The sequence below is a fragment of the Myotis nattereri genome (assembly GCF_964212035.1).
Source record: "Myotis nattereri genome assembly, chromosome: 9".
In the NCBI taxonomy this organism is placed as follows: Eukaryota; Metazoa; Chordata; class Mammalia; order Chiroptera; family Vespertilionidae; genus Myotis; species Myotis nattereri.
In genome coordinates this window covers 47,382,579-47,398,925 of record NC_138084.1, presented here as the reverse complement: position 1 = coordinate 47,398,925, position 16,347 = coordinate 47,382,579, and the positions used below count along the sequence as shown (strand labels likewise).

The window sequence follows — 16,347 nt, the reverse complement described above, 5'->3', positions numbered from 1 at the left end:
CCTGGTAGTCAGGTGAGAGGGCCCCAAGGTGATCTGCACACATTAAAGCCGCCCCCCCTTTAAAAAGAGACGGGCAGGCCCACCCCCACCCCCCACAATTAGAAGCCTGGCCCTGCGCTGCACTGTCTTTGGACTTGAAGCTGTTCGTGAAATGGGACTAACGTTGCCCGCCCAGTTCGTAGACCCGTCAAGACAATCGTGCAAACGCGGACTACAACGGCGCCAGCGCCTAGTGGTCTGTTTTCTTCTTTCCTCTCCCGCCAAGGGTGCCAGTGAAACCAACTCTTGCTGGGAAGCGGGTCACTCATTTCAGCAGAACCTGACCCACTGGGCCCCGAAACTCGGGGATGGGAGAGTCCAGCCGCCCTCGGGTCCCTTCCTGACGACCCCCCCGGCGCAAAACCGATTGGCGACCAGGGGCGCAGCCCCTTCCCCTAACCCCGCCCCCGCTCCCCCCGGGGCCCGGCCGCCACCGCCGCGTGCGGCTGGAGGCTTCGGGAATAAAGCAAAACGGGGCGGGGGCGCGGCCGGCGGCAGGCTTCGGCGTCCCCGCGCACCTCGGCCTCGGGGTCCCAGGCGCCCGGCGGTGTTTGTGTCTCCGAGGGCGGCGGCCGGGGGCGCGGCGGGCTGTGGGCGTGGCGAGCGCGCGCCGCCTTCCTGCTGTGGCGCCCCCTCCGGGGCCGAGCGCGAGTGCGCGCCGGGAGCGAGTGCGCGCGCGCGGCCGCCGGTCTGCCGCCTCGGCCCCTCCCCGCCCCGCGAGCTGCGCACCGCCCGCCGCCCGCCCCAGGGACTCGCGCCCGCGCCCTTGTCCAGCCGACCCCGCGGCGGGCTCCAGGCGCCGGCAGCATGAGCGGCGGCGGCGACGTGGTGTGCACCGGCTGGCTGAGGAAATCGCCCCCCGAGAAGAAGTTGAGGCGCTATGTGAGTGCGGGCGGGGAACGGGCGCGGCCCGGAGGGCGCGGGCAGGGGGCGCGGCGCGGCCTGCCGAGGGGCTGGGGGTTCGGGAGGGACCGCGAGGACGGGGAGGGCGGGCTCCCGGTCGCCTGGGGCCGAGGGGCGGGGCGGGTGCGCCCCGAGACGCGGGTGTGCGGGGGGCGCCTGCACACCTGTCACAGGTGCGCCGCCGAGGGGCGGGGCGGGCCGGCAGGTGGAGGCTGCGGTGCGTTCTCGGCCGGGCGCGCGGCGGCCTCGGCAGCCAGCCTCCCCGTGAACTGCACACAGGATTGAAGTTTGTATCCATGGTGTTCGGACAGCGACGGAGTTGGCTCCCGGGGCCGGGGGCGCGAGGAACCCTGAGCGGCTTCCGCCTGCAGGATGGGGGGGAGGGGGGCCCAGGCTCCGCACACCCCTTCCCCTTCCCTTTCCCCGCCCGCCCCTCCGGCGGCCGCCTGCTCCTTCCAGCCCAAAGCCTCCCCGTCACGGGCAGCGGCAGCGGCATGTGCAGCCCGTGTGGTCAGTGGCTCATTTGTCTGTCCCCCTCCGTCCCTTTATTCTGTGTGTCTGTCTCGCACATGCACCCCCCAGCCCAGCCCTCGGCGGGGACACTGCAGTTGGGTTTGCTCCAATGACCCGGGTTTTCTGTTGTGCAGCCCCGGGGTCGGGAGAGACCATGCTGCTCAGTTGCCGGGCGGTGCTGACCGACAGTGTTTACTGACGTCGCTGGGACTTCTCCCTTCCAGATGAGAAACTGGCCGCCTCGCGGGGAGAGTGGTCCAGTCTGGGGTTGAGTGGTGAGGAGGTCTGGCTCTCACCCACCCCCCAAACTAGAAGATGACTTGCCTGGTGGGGGTCAAAGTACAGGCTGGTGCCAGTTACTGAGATTTGGCAGAAGTCAGCCCTGGGCTCTGCGCAGGAGTTTGGAACTAGAAGTAAGGTTGCTAAAAGGTGTCAAGGTCTTCATCCGTTCCTGTTCGCTTCCTGTGAAATGCCCTTGTTACATGGACTCCCAGTGCGGGACTCTGGGATCATTCCCGCAGCGTGGAAGTGAGCTGCTGCCTTCCAGCTGCAGTGCATCAAGGGAGCTCTGAATAGACCCTGCCCCCTGTCAGCTGCACCAGTGCTGGGGGGGTGGGGGGGAGCGGATTGGGGGGGAGATGGAGGGGGGAGGGGGCGGCGGCAGCAGGAGGTAGAAGCTCACCAGAGTTTCCTGTCTTGGCTCCCCAGATCAGAACCAGAGGACTTCTGGCCTCTGGATTGAGGAAGTGACATTGTGTGTGTGTGTGTGTGTGTGTGTGTGTGTGTGTGTGTTTTAAGGAAGTATTGTTGCTGGTGAGTGCAAGTGTGTGTGTATGTAAATGAAATCAGGCTCTTGTGTAGATCATTTGCTGGGGAAAAAAATTCCAAAGGTTTAGCACAGGACTTTTGAAAGAGGACATAGATTTAAAATACAGTAGGGATGTGGCAAGGAAGTGTTCATCTCAGTTTAAAAGCTCATTTTCAGACATGTCCATGTAGCCAAAGAACTATAATTACTAAGAAAGAAACTTTTCTGTTCTTCAAAGTGGTATCAGTTCATTAGACACGGTTTTTATATTAGGTTGGGGAAGAGCAATTGGCTATTAATGTTTTCATAAATATAAAAAAACACAAAAATATTTGGCCCCCAAAGAGCTTCTGAAAACTAGCAATGGAAGTGGAATGCCATACCAGCTATGGAATAGAGTATCCAGTAAAAATGTGACTTTTAGTTGTCAGATTAGACCACTAACCTCCAGAACCTTGAAACTTTGTTTTTGAAACAGTTTGCAAACAATTTGATACTGTATCTATATTTGACTGTGACTACTTCAACTCCATCGCCCAGACTCTCCTTATGACCCACTTATTGAGTATGTTTGTCCCCCCCCAAAAAGAACTTTCGTTCAAAAAACCAAGTTTGGGGTCTTTGGGGTTAAGCACCTTTTCCACTCATTTGAAGTACAGGCATACCTCGCTTTCTTGCGCTTCACTTTGTTGCACCACACAGGTATTGCGTCTTTTACAAATGGCAAGATCCTCCACCAGCAAAAAAGATTATATCTGACTTTATTGTGAAACTCACATTACTGAGATACTTGGTTTATTGTGGTGGTCTGCAACCAAACCTACATGATCTCGAAGGAATGCCTCTACATACTTGACTACCTGCATTCGTACAATGACTTCAGCCTCCCTCCCATCTTCCCCACAGCTGCAGCCTGTACGCAGCTAATGACACGAACAGCTTTCGTTAGGCTGTAGTGTGATGTGTTCCATTGGTATGACTGGAAGTCTCCCAGACTGTGGAAAGTTCAGATCCCTTAGTTAAAACTGAACTGATCGGCGTAACCCTGAATTCTTGAGGAACAAACTGTCTGCTTTTACATCTTTTCTTTTCGGGTGTTGAAAATGTTGCAGCCTGTTTTAAATTTGAATTCTGCCAGTTCCCTCTGTATATTAGAGGCCCGCATTTGTTAGAACCAAACTGGGAAAGAAGTATGTTCCAGCCCCATTGCTAACCATATACACCAAAATATAATTCTAGTGTATATATAATAGCCATGTGGTATGATAGGTTGATAACACTTCATTGTATGAATGTATCAAGCATCTGAATAATGGGGAAAAAAGCAGCTTATAAAATAGATCACAGCTATTTAAAATTAATCCAACAAATCCTTGTTACCAAGGATTAGCTTTAGGGATTTCTTTTCATCCACCTTTTGTAACTGATTAATCATAAGAAAATGTAAAAGGTCTATTCAGCATTTTCTATGTGCCCTGGAGGAGTTACAAAAGTGACCTATGCAAAATGGTGAGTATTACCTCTGGGCATCATGATTTGATTGCAGTGGAAGGCTGGTAGAAAGACTAGCCCTTCCATCCTGCGGCAGTGTGTGTGTGTGTGTGTGTGTGTGTGTGTGTGTGTACACGCGCACACACGCCCTTCCCAAAGCCAACCCAAAGCAAAGACTTTGAAGACAAAGAAAGCAGTGCTGAAAAGCATCCACAGCCCCCCCGCCCCGCCCACACACACACACAGAAGATCCACACATCACCCACCTTCCTATGCCCAGTACACGGGGGCTCTGAAGGCAGCCCAGACATTCTTAGAAGATCGCCCCAGGGAGGAACAAGCTCAACCACCATCATCAGGTTCCCCCCAGCTACTGAGTCAGCCATGAAGAAGACAGAAGACAGCAATACACTTGTGTTGACTGTGGATGCCAAGGCCAACAAGCATCAGGTCAAACAGGCTGTGAAGAAGTCCTCTGACATTGATGTGGCCAAGGTCAACACCCTCGTCAGGCCTGATGCTTCGCTGGCTCCTGACTATGATGCTGTGGATGTTGCCAACAAAATTGGGATCATCTAAACTGAGTCCAGCTGGCTCACTATAAATATAACATTTTTACACTCTAAAAAAAAAAATACATATTATGACATACACTACTCTGTAATTTTCTATTTCATGGTGTTAAAAGATGTAGCTTCAGATTGACAGCAGTAATGCCCTCTAGTGGCTAGTTTGGAGAAAGTTGAGTATTGACTCTAATGAGCAACTGAATGAAGGAAATTGTTTGTTTTTCTTTTATTTATTAAATACATGTATTTATTAAGTATCTGTGTCCAAGGCACTGGATTTCATGCTGGGAATAAAAATTAAACCAGCCTTTCAGTCTTATCAGATGACCTTGCCTTCTCTTTCACAAAGGAAATTGAAGCTACCAGGGAGCAGCTGTCTGCACATACTGTGACCAAATTTCCAAATGCATGTGTATCCTCAAGGTTCCTTTCCTTCCCCCCTCTTCTTAGAGTAGATGAGGTGCCTCTTCTGACTGAGCTGTCCTTCTACATGTGCTCTGGGTCAGATCCTCTCCTACCTATTCAGATAATTCATACCCTTTGTGTCATGAATCTTCAACTTCTTCCCCTCTACCTATTCCTTTTCATTAGTATTTACACACACTGCTTTTTTTCTTTCTTTCTTTTTATTTATTTATTTTTTTAGAGAGAGAGAGAATAAGGGAGAGTGATAAAGAGATAGAAACATCGATAAGAGAGAAACATCCATCCAGCTGCCTCCTACAGGCCCCCTACTAGGAGTCAAGCCCACAGCCCAGGCATGTGCCCTGACTGGGAATCAAACCAGTGACCTCTTGGTTCATGAGTTGACTCTCAACCACTGAGCCACACCGACCAGGCAACACATACTTGCTTTTAATAAAATTCTTCCTTAGTATCACACCCCTTCCTTCTCACTGTGCTGCTTTTTTTTTTTTTCTTTAGAGCTAAACTTGTTAATGGTTGTTTATATTATGTCTCCCGTTCTTCCACCTTCTTCTCAGTTAGCTCCAGTCTGAAACCTACTTTGTCATTTCACCAAAGTGATTCTCAGCAGGTTATAAATTACAGGTTTATTTTTCACTCCTCGTTTTAGTTCATCTCTTCACTGCTTGGTCACAGTGGACCACTCGCTCTTTCTTGAAACACCTTCCTCTGATCTTCAGCGATAACGTATATGCCAGGTTTTTCTCCTTTTCTGGCCACACTCAGTCTCCTTGGCTAGATGGGCCCTCTTTACCCAGCACTTAAAGGGTGAAGCTACTTTATCGTCACAGTGGCTCTGGTCTAGGCTCTTTTCTCTTCCTCAGTCATCCATTCTGCTGGCTTCGGTTATCATGTGCATGCTGGTCATGATCAAGTTGACGTTCCAGCTTAGAGCTGTGTTCCGAACTCCAGACTTGTATATGCACTTGTTAACTGGACATCTCTACCTGCATGTCTCTCAGTCAACACAGGCTCACCACACCCAAACTAAACTCATCTTTATTCCTCTCTTCTTTACCCCATGGCTGCTCAGTAAATGGCGCCACTGTCAAGTGGGAAACTTGGGAATCATCTTTGACTCCCGGTCACCCACTGTTCTACATCTAATCTTTCGCCCACATCCGCTAGTACTATTATCCAGAGGTCTTCTTCGATACCCTTCTCCACCCCCACTGCCTCTCGTGGTTATCATTTTAATAGCCGTCAGCTTAGTACTTACCCTGTGCCAGGCACCATGCTTAGACCATTGATCTCTTCACTTAATCCTTTAGCCCTGAGAGAAGGGAAGGGACTTTCCCAACTTCATCTAGCGTTGTCCCAAAGCCTGAGCTTTTTTAAAAATTAAACTTATTATTTTGAGGTCATTGCAGATGCATATCTAGTTTTAAGAAATAGTAAAGAGAGATCCCGTGTCATCTTTTCCAGTTTCTCCTAGTGGTAACATCTTGAAAAACTCTAGTATAATTTCACAATAGGATATTGACAATGATACAGTCAAGACACAAGACATTTCGATATCTACATGATCCCTCCTGCTGCCATTTGTAGTCACCATCCCACTCCCACCGAGTCCTTACCCATGACAACCACTAATCTGTTCTCCACCTTTGTCATTTTGTCACTTCAGGAGTGTTACCTAAGTGGATTCATACAGTGTGTGACCTTTAGGGTTTGGCTCTTTTTCCTTGAGCATAATCTGGAGACTCATCCAAGTTGTATTTGTTCTTTATTGCTTAGTGGTATTCCAGGGTATGGATGTACCACAGTTCATTTGTTTAACTGTTCACCCATTGGTTTTCCTTATGGATAATGACATTGAACATCATTTCATATGATTTTTGTACATTCTCTTTCAAACATCTCTAAGTCTTTTGTCCATTTTATACGGATTGTTTATGTTTCTTTGCTGTTGAGTTTTGAGAGTTCTTTATATGCACAAGGTATCAGTCCTTGTCAAATATGTAGTTTGTAAATATTTTATTTCAGTCTGTAGTTTGTCTTTTAATTCACTTAATAGTATAGCGGTTCCTCAAAAAAAATAAAAATAGAATTGTATGATCCAGCAGTTCCCCTTCTGGGTATATATGCAAAGGAGATGAAAACAGGATATCCAAGAGATATGTATACCCCAGTGTTCATTGTAACATTATTCACAATATCCAAGATTATATTGGTGGGCTATATTGGCATACAATGGATTATATTGTCCATTGAGATACACTGGATGAATGGGGAAAGAAGATGTGTGTGTGTGTGTATTAAAATATATATTAATATATATAACACACAATGGAATATTATTCAGCCACGAGAAAGAAGGAGATCCTGGCATTTGCAACACATGGAAGGACCTTGAGGGCATTATGAGAAGTGAAAGAAGTCAGATAAAGAAATATTGTATGATATCACTTGTATATGGAATCTAAAAAAGCCAAACTTATGGAAGGATAGAGTAGAGTGGTGGTTACCAGAGGCTGGGAGTGAGGAATTAAGCAATTATTGGTCAAAGGGTACAAGCTTCCAGTTAGAAGATGAATAAGTTCAGAGATCCAGTACACAGCATTGTGAAATAGTTAACAGTACTATATTGTATGCTTGAAAACTGCTAAACGAGTCTCTCTTAAATGTTCTCCATAAAAAGAAATGGTATTTCTGTGATGTGAGGGAGCTGTGTAGTGGTAATCATATTGCAGTATATAAGGGTGTCAAATCAACATGTACACCTTAAACTTACACAATGTTATATTTCATTAACTCTCAATAGAGCTGAGGGAGAGAAAAACAGGGGAGAGGGAGGTCTTTAGAAACTAGAGTGAATTCAAGATTTGTTTCTAGACCATCCTAGGCCGCCAAGGCTTTATTCTAACAAACTATTTGAGTATTTAAATAAATGTTCTTTCTGGTTCCAGTTCCTGGGTCAGATAACCAGGTGGAAATTCCTTTTGGCAGCTTTCTGTTCTGTGGTCCTCATCACGGATTGGTTCTTTGAATGTGTTCACAACATCAAGGAAACTGCTCTGACCCAGGGCCAGTCTCCTGAGCTTCTTTGTCACAAGCGTTGGATCAGAATTTCTCAATAGATGAATCAATAAACAAAATATGGTATATACATGCAATGGAACATTATTCAACCTTTAAAAGGAAGGAGATTTTGATTGCTGGACACGCTACACCATGGGTGAATCTTAATTACATTTAGCTAGGTAAATAAGCCAACAAAAGGATTCCACTTATAGGAGGTACCTAGAGGAGTCAAATTCGTAGACAGAAAGTAGAATGGTGGTCTCCAGGGCTTGATGGCGGGGAGACAGGAGGGAGGGGAGAATGGGGAGTTATTATTTAATGGATACAAAGTGAAAAGAGTTCTTGAGGCAGATGTTAGTGAGGGTAGCACAAAAATGTGAGTACTGTACTTAAGACTATTGAACTGTATACTTAAAAAGTGGTTAACATAGTAAATTTTGTGTTATACGTATTGCAGCACAGTTTTTTAAATGCCAAACTCCTTATTTGCTAAGGGTTAGTACTTGGCTTTGCTAATACTTCTAATCCAAAGGAAAAGAGGATGGAATGTTCACAGCCTTAATGATAATGGAATGTTCTCTCAGGGATATCTGAGGAGCAAAGGCAGTGAAATCGTACAAAGCAGGAACACATGCCTGCTGCTTTGCTTAATGAAAAGACTTTGGTATGGCTTTTCTATCCCTAGCTAGAAGGGAATAATGGAATGTGGTAACCTCAAGTTTATGAGATATGCGGAGAAATATAGGCTCCTGAGCAGGCTATTGCCTGCATCCACATTAATGTTGACAGGCATTTCTTTTGCACCCTTTTCCTTCCCAAGGGAATGCATCAATACTCAACCCTGCCTTCAAGGAATTTGCAAGCTAGGGAGACAGAAGTGTACATGTGAAGTAGCAATGCCCTTATATGGAGCGATACGGTCCAGGCAGCAAGCTTCATGAACGCGAGGGCTCTGAGCATGGGGACAATGGAGGAGGAGTTGGGGTTGAGAGTTGGGCCCGAAAGATTAGAGCCTAGAAAGGAACAAGGCAATTCAAGTGGGAAAGGGGTAGTACGTATGGGATTTGGGGGCAGTGAAAATCCATCCAGAGTGGAGAATAAATCAAAGAGAGGTTGGAAAAGTAAATGGAGAGCTGAGGCTGAGAGTCCATAAAAGGCCTTAGAGGGTAGGATGACATTTAATAATGAAGAGCATCACTCTGACTCATAAGTCTTTGCCTCTGAGATAGCCACTCCTTTCATGTGAAATGTCAGTGGTGGGTGGACATTGTTTTTTGTGTGGCTTTTTTAAAAAAAATTATTTTTCAACTACAGTTTACATTCAATATATGTGTAGACAAATTTTTATCTTCAGAAATCTTAGTGCTTCAAGGGCCTTGGGGTCCTTAAACAAGTGACTTGATTCTTTGAGTCCATGTACTTCCTTGTCTGTAAAATTGGAGCAGTACCTCTTACCTCACTGAGTTTGAGAATTTACTGGGATATAACAAGTTTAAAAAATATTTAGCCCAAATAGGTATTTAATATTGGGGGAGGGGTGATGTTTATTGATATGTGTTAACCTTTCATAGGGACTCTGAACATGGGTGTCTTCGCCTCCCTTTCACATTTGGGGCAGACCCGAAGTTTGCAAGGTCAGAATGTAAGTGAAATTCCAAAGCTTGATATGACATCGAGATCTAGGGAGTTAGTTTTCCTGAAGGGAACATCTCAGGGCCTCTGGATTCCTGGGAAGGGAAATGAAACCACATGGGGATTTGTCTGGAGCTGTAACTCTGACCAGGGGATGTAAAGATCAATGTGTGGGATTCTAGAGCCCATGTTTGAGAATGGTTTAAAGTGCAGAAACTTCCCAGTAAGTGGCAACCCCCTCCCTTTTAAAAAAGCAACAACGTTTTCATTGTCCTGGAATTGAACCGGTGTACAGGACAACGTTCAACCATGGCCCAAGTGGTAACCCTTTTAAGCTGATGTCTCCCAACCTCCAGGCCGCTCCAAAGGGCACTTTTTTCATGTCTAGTGTAGCATTGGGCTGTGTCTGTCTCTCTTTGCTAGGTTACGAGCACTTTACATGATGGTGTAGGCATTTCTCTTAGGACTTGTTGCAGTGCCACTTGTCAGGCACCAGCTATAAGCAAGGCACTTTCATAGCCACTGTCATTCTTTACCCCACCCCCAGCTTTATGCTTTCTTCTTTTTATTTGCCTACCATTCATCAAAATAGTGGGTTCTTTATTATCCTTCAAAGTGATCCATGAGGGTATTTTTAGTGCCCATATGAGCTCACATTTATACACATACGATGGGTTTGAATCTGTTCTAGTTGTTATCCTTATGGATGCTGGGGTTGTGCTGTCTGTGGCCAGTGGGAGCCTGTTGTCTTCTGAGTTCTTCTGACATGACCTTACCAGTACTTGATAGTTTCTTTATTATCTGGTGCGACAAGATGTTCCAGGTCTATCTTTCCTGATCCAGACCTAGAATTAGCTATTTCCTCAAAGACTTCTTTACTTTTAGTAAAAATGGTATCTAGAAACCCACATGGACATTAAGGGGTTGCTTATTGCTATTGGATTGGTAACACTTATTTTTTTACATAGTTATAATTAACATAAATCATCACTTTATATTCTGCTTCCCCCCCCAAACCATCATTGTGAATACTTTAAATTTATTTCTACATAATATTTTTCCAGTTCTTAATTATGAAAAATTTCAATCACACACAAAAAGTAGAGAAAATAGCCTAATGCACACCAATTCACACCGTTTCAAATCGTTTTCAAGATTTCACTGCATTCGTTTCATGTATCCCTTTCACTGTTCCTTTGCTGGAATATTTTAAAGCAAAGCCTAGACATATTTATAAGTCTTACAAATGCCATGTCAGTGAATGTATCACACCTTAGGTACACATTTGCCCTGGCTAGACATTTATGCTGCTTCCAGTTATTCAGTGTTGTGTACAGTACAGGCTTGTTCTGTTAAACAGGTGGGACATCTCAGAGTTTCACACCTGCTGATGAGCCACAGCAATTAGGTGTGGTTACCTCTCCCTGCAGTTTACTTCGTCAGGCAATCAGTATACGTAGCCTGCTTTGGAAAAACGTGCCAGTGGAGTTCCACGGGCTAGCAAGAGCCTTTTACATACAGATTTTCTTATAAGGATTATAGGAATGAGTCTGTTGCTTTGATCTTCTTTTGACCTTTTGATATAATTTTCTAGAGAAAAAAAAATGAGTCTAGGCTAGATGTATATATACTTTATTGGGTCCCAACAGGGGTTACGTGTGTTGAGTTTAATGCCCATTAGAAGTCTATCTGAAGAGATTGTTTTACCAAATAGTAAAAGTCTACGGTGTGCATGGTGTTCCCCTCCGAGATTACAGACGTGTCCGGGAAGCAGCTTGGGTTATAATGGCGGGCTGTGCCAGTGGCAACGACTGGTGCTGCAGGAGTCCAGGAGAGACTGGGCTAGTGCGGTCAGTGAGTTGTGTCACAAGACCTGTGTTTATATGTCACTTCTGGGTAATCTTCCATTTCACCTTTCTGCACCCATTTCCTCATATACTGTTAGGACTCCTATTGTGGCAGCCTTTTACTGCCCCGCCTCCCGCTCAGAATGAGTTATGGAACCCCTTCTTCACACTCGTTTGTCATTATGCCTTCGTACCACTGGCTGGCAGCTTCTAGAGTGTACATGTCCTTTGTTCATTCTCATAGCCTGGTACCTGAGGCATAATATATTCTCAGTTGACTAGGATTTTATATGCTGTTAAGTTTTGAACAGATACTGCTTTAGGATTGTTTACATTTCTCTGGAGAAGTAGGAGCTTGAGATGGAATTGGACTGAAAGTGCGATTTATTTAATTTTCTTTTTTAGCAACAGATTTTGGGAACTTTCATGAGATAGGCTATTAAAATTGAATTTTTTTAGTAATACTTAAATTTCACTCTTATAATAAAGCTAGTATAAGCAGGTTGTTAGAAAAAACAAATAGCAGTATTAATTAAGAGTACCCATTATGCTCTTACCATGGCATAAATATTATTAACATCTTAGTGTATTTCCTCATCTCTTCTTTCTATGTTTACATGTGCTTTGTATATTTTACAATATCAGAGTAAGGCTACCGCCTTTTCTATGCTTTATGTTGATGTATTGAAAATATTTCCTTGTGTCACAAATAGTCTCTGAAGACATGACTTTCAGTGGCTGCTTAAGCAGAATGACATCAGACAGAGCTTCTCAAGCATATGTAATGTAAGGACACTTTAAACAAACATTTCTACAAGTTATTGATGTTGAGTTAAATTATCTTTATCATTATGTAACCAAAATGTTTATAAACAAAAACTATGAGGGATAAATGCATACTTACAGCTCTTCTACAATTATAAAATTAAAACAGATTTGCAAATTAAATATACAACTTTGGAACCAATATAATTCACACTAACAACAGTGGATATTTTGATGAAACTAAATTGCTGCTTAAAAATGTGAATATTGCCTTTTTTTTTCTATGGGGCCTGTCTGTTCTGGGTCCCATTCTTTTCTGTGTTTGAACTACAGTAAAACTTTGGTTTGTATAGCAAGCCACTTGGCTGTTAACTGGCATGCCTATATTATTTATTTATGCTGTCCCTCTGTCCTTTCTCATTAAAAAATAGTGTACGATATTGAAGAGCTTCATACTTGATATCAATGCGATAAATGCAAATGCTGATAAACAAGGAGCACTTTTCACTTGTAAGATGATCAGTCAGATCATTGAGACTAGGCTTGTGTATTTTAAGATCACTCTAACCCCGGAGATGAAAACTCAATGTTGAAAACGTTTTTTGAAGTCGGTCTGGGGATCCCTAGGGATATGTCTTTGGATCCTATATTGAGAAATTCTGGTTTCACTGTAAAAGGCATGGGCTCTGAGGTTAGCACTGGGTGGGATCCACACGACGCCTCCCATGTAGTTTGTGGAATTGAGCAAGTTTCATTTCACCCTGTGAAATGGAGCGAATGGTAACTGTAACCAGTTACCCGAATAGTTTTAACGCGGAGGGGTGCAAGCACGAGTGCTCTTCTCTTTCTCCAGTCAGAACGTCCCAGTGTGGTTTGTCAAAGTCTCCTTCCTCTTCTAGAGGGTAAGTCCCTCGATACTTTGGGCAGAGTCCAAAACCTCTGGTCACTCTGGGTTATTCAAAGTCCACCATTTTAAAATTTCAACCTAGCTCAGTGATGGCGAACCTGTGACATGCGGGTCAGAAGTGACACGCGAACTCATTTTTTTGTGTGATTTTTCTTTGTTAAATGGCATTTAAATATATAAAATAAACATCAAAAATGTAAATCTTTGTTTTACTATGGTTGCAAAGGTCAAAAAATTTCTATATGTGACACGGCACCAGAGTTAAGTTAGGGTTTTTCAAAATGCTGACACGCCGAGCTCAAAAGGTTCGCCATCACTGGCCTAGCTCATCGAACGCTTTTCCTATTCCTGTTGGCTGGCCAAACGTGTGGCTCTGGGGACGTGAGGTGGATTTGCTTTATTCGGAGCATGTGGAGGTGGGAGGACATACAGTCCCTCTGGACGACTTCCCTGCTCTCTTCTAAGCTCCTGCTCTGCGGTCCAGGTGGAGAGGGACAGGGATAAGTGCCTCTTCCACGGTGGCTGTTGGGTCTTCCTGGGTGACATTTACTGGTGGTTGGACCAGCACTGCCTGTGTGTGCACGCCTCACCCACACTTGTGAGTTCTTGGGAGGATGGGCTTTCCCACTGCAGTCTCCAGACCTGGAGAGGAAACTGTATGCAGTTCTTTCCATCTCTTTCAGGCCAGCCACTCCCTCTCTGGGTACTGCACAGCAGGGGTCTACTTGCTCAGTGGACAGCCCTCATGGGTAGGGACCTGATAAGAGGGCTTAAGGCCAACAGTTCCATGGAACTGCTTGACACAAGGGACTCGTATCCATGCCACGCAGTCAGGTAGCAACATTGCTGCCCCTCCTCCCTCCGTGTCCACTCCCGTTGTCCACAGTGGTACAGGGCAGATCTTTAAGTCACCTGCCTGAGCAGATTTTCACCAGGCATTATAATATTTAAAAAATTCTTGTCCCAATCCTTTATTTGTGGCACCCCGAATCTCTTAGAGGAGCCCACTGTAGGGGTAGGGAGAGTACCATCCTAAAATACAGCACTGGCCACTAGGTCCGAGGATACACGCTTTCCCCTCCCCATCTCTACTCTTCTTTTGTGGGCTGTGAAGAGGGAGGGGCAGTGCAGGGCCACCAGTGGCAGTTGGGCTAGAAGGTCGCACAAGTACATCTTCTTAATAGATTCTTGAATTAGCCCAGCCCCTGTTTTTGACTGTTCCCTTTACCTTATGGGGAACTTACCTACTCTCAATCCAGTGGTGCCACTGGAAAAGTCCTACTCAACTACTAGTCCTTTACAACTACGACTTTGTAAACTACTGTGGTATTAAATATGATAACATCAGACACACTGTAAGCACTCTATAAATGGCAACTGTTACAATTATTATAGTGCCAAATTCATTTGACTCTTACGTTTTCGGACATTTATGTGGTCTCCTATTTTCCACTATTTTAAGTAACACTGTGATCTTCATAGCAAAGACTTTTTATCCTTAGGACAAATTCCTATAAATAGAATGTTTAATTCTCAAAGGGCGCAGTTATTTGCAAGGCTTTTGATATTTTGGTACATCGCACCAAATTGCCTCTCAGAAAGGCTAGTTAGGGTTTCTCTGATTCTTCTTTGATACCAGGTACTATAATTTTTTTAATATATATATTTTTTTATTGATTTCAGAGAGGAAGGGAGAGGGAGAGAGAAAAATAGAAACATCAATGATGAGAGAGAACCATTGATCAGCTGCCTCCTGCATGCCCCACACTGGGGATCAAGCCCACAACCCGGGCATGTGCCCCCCGCCAGAATCGAACCTGGGATCCCCCAGTCTGCAAGCTGACGCTCTATCCATTGAGCCAAACCAGTAGGGCCAGGTACTATAATTTTTTAAAAATACCTGACAATTTAACAGGTACAAAAGTAGTTCCTTCTTTGAATTTCAATGACCGCTACTGATTTGAATACATTTTCATGTAGTTTGACTTGTGTTTTTAAAGGAGTTGCTTGTTCAAATGACAGGTGCTTTTTTAATATAAATAAATGATGCAATTGGGAAGATTGTGTGGCTTTGGGCAACATAAAAAGAGAACTTGGAATAACTTGAGCAGGGAATCTCCAACAGTGGGGAGAAAAAAGATGGACCAGACCTGACCAGATGCTCCCCGTGTTTAGCAGTTCTCTTCTGCGACCTTTCAGCTCGGATTCCAGAGATTCCCCCCAGCCTTTTGATTTTAACTCGGTTTCAAGGCCCACCTCAAATGTCAGCTTCTTCGTGCCACTTCCTGATTTCCTTCTGAAGATTTGTCTTCCCACGTCATCCTGCCTTAACCTCTGTCCAGCTCTCATGACATCGCAATGTGACTGTCTTCTTAGATCTCTCCCCATACTTATGTGGGCTCCTCAGAGCCAGCAGTTTTCTTTTTTTGACCTAGTGTCTGGCACAAAGATACTCAAGCAGGAGATAAGTTGACGAATAAAAATCATCCTTGCTCTTTGGTAGCTCACAGTTTATCAAGGAAAATAGACATCTGAACTTACTAATCCTCCTATATAATAAAAGCCTAATATGTAAATTGTTTGACCAGGAGCTGGACCGCTCGCTATGACATGTGCTGACCACCAGGGGGCGGCACGGAACAAGGTGGGCATCAGCGATGCAGTGCTGGCAGCAGCAGCAGTGGAGATGCTGCTGGCCCCGATGGGCCCCGTTGAAAGCGGGACCGTGGTGGGATGGTGGAGCAGGTGAGCGGGTGGTGCCAGGCCAGGGCGGGTGTGAGTGGTGTGCCTGATTGCCCTGCCAATCGCTCCGCAGATGGCAACCAATGGTAGGGGGTGGGGCCACCACCCAGCTTCCAGGCGCTGAGGGAGCCAGGCAGGAGGCCCAGCCCTGACCCAATCGCCCCCGATGGTGGAGCAGGTAAGGGGGCAGCGCCAGGCCACAGCAGGATGCCAGGCAGGGCTTCAAGCCTGGGGGTGTGAGCTGGGGCCCGATCCCCGCAGGCCACCCTGAGGGACCCCACCCATGCACGAATTCGTGCACCAGGCCTCTAGTTAAATATAATGCAGAGTATCCTGCTATGCGAGAGGTTGTAGAAAGGGTTGCAGTAGTGGGATGGAGTGATTAATTCCACTTGGAGTGGGGCAGTATCAGAGAAAGCCCTGGAGAAAATGACAGGGGGGTTGGCCTTGAAGAATAAGTAGGAGCTCATTAAGCAGATGGGGAAAGAATATTTCAGATAATGAAAACAACTAAAGACCTAAAGATATGGGCACATAAATGTTGAGGAAAGTGTACATATGGAAAAGGATGAAGGATGAAGTTCACATGGCCCCCTGTGTTCTCCCTGGGACCCCATCTTCATTACCTTACTCACCACAAGC

At 45.5% G+C, this 16,347-nt stretch overlaps 1 protein-coding gene across 1 annotated transcript in view; it reads left to right on the top strand.

Moving 5' to 3' along the window:
* The first annotated feature begins 694 nt into the window (after positions 1-694).
* GAB2 (GRB2 associated binding protein 2) overlaps positions 695-16,347 on the top strand; it is a 161,348-nt gene continuing 145,695 nt past the window's right edge. Inside the window, exon 1 of the mRNA XM_081100105.1 lies at positions 695-921. Coding sequence (XP_080956231.1) covers positions 847-921 — 75 coding nt within the window. The 5' untranslated portion in view covers positions 695-846. The remainder of the gene's footprint in view (positions 922-16,347) is intronic.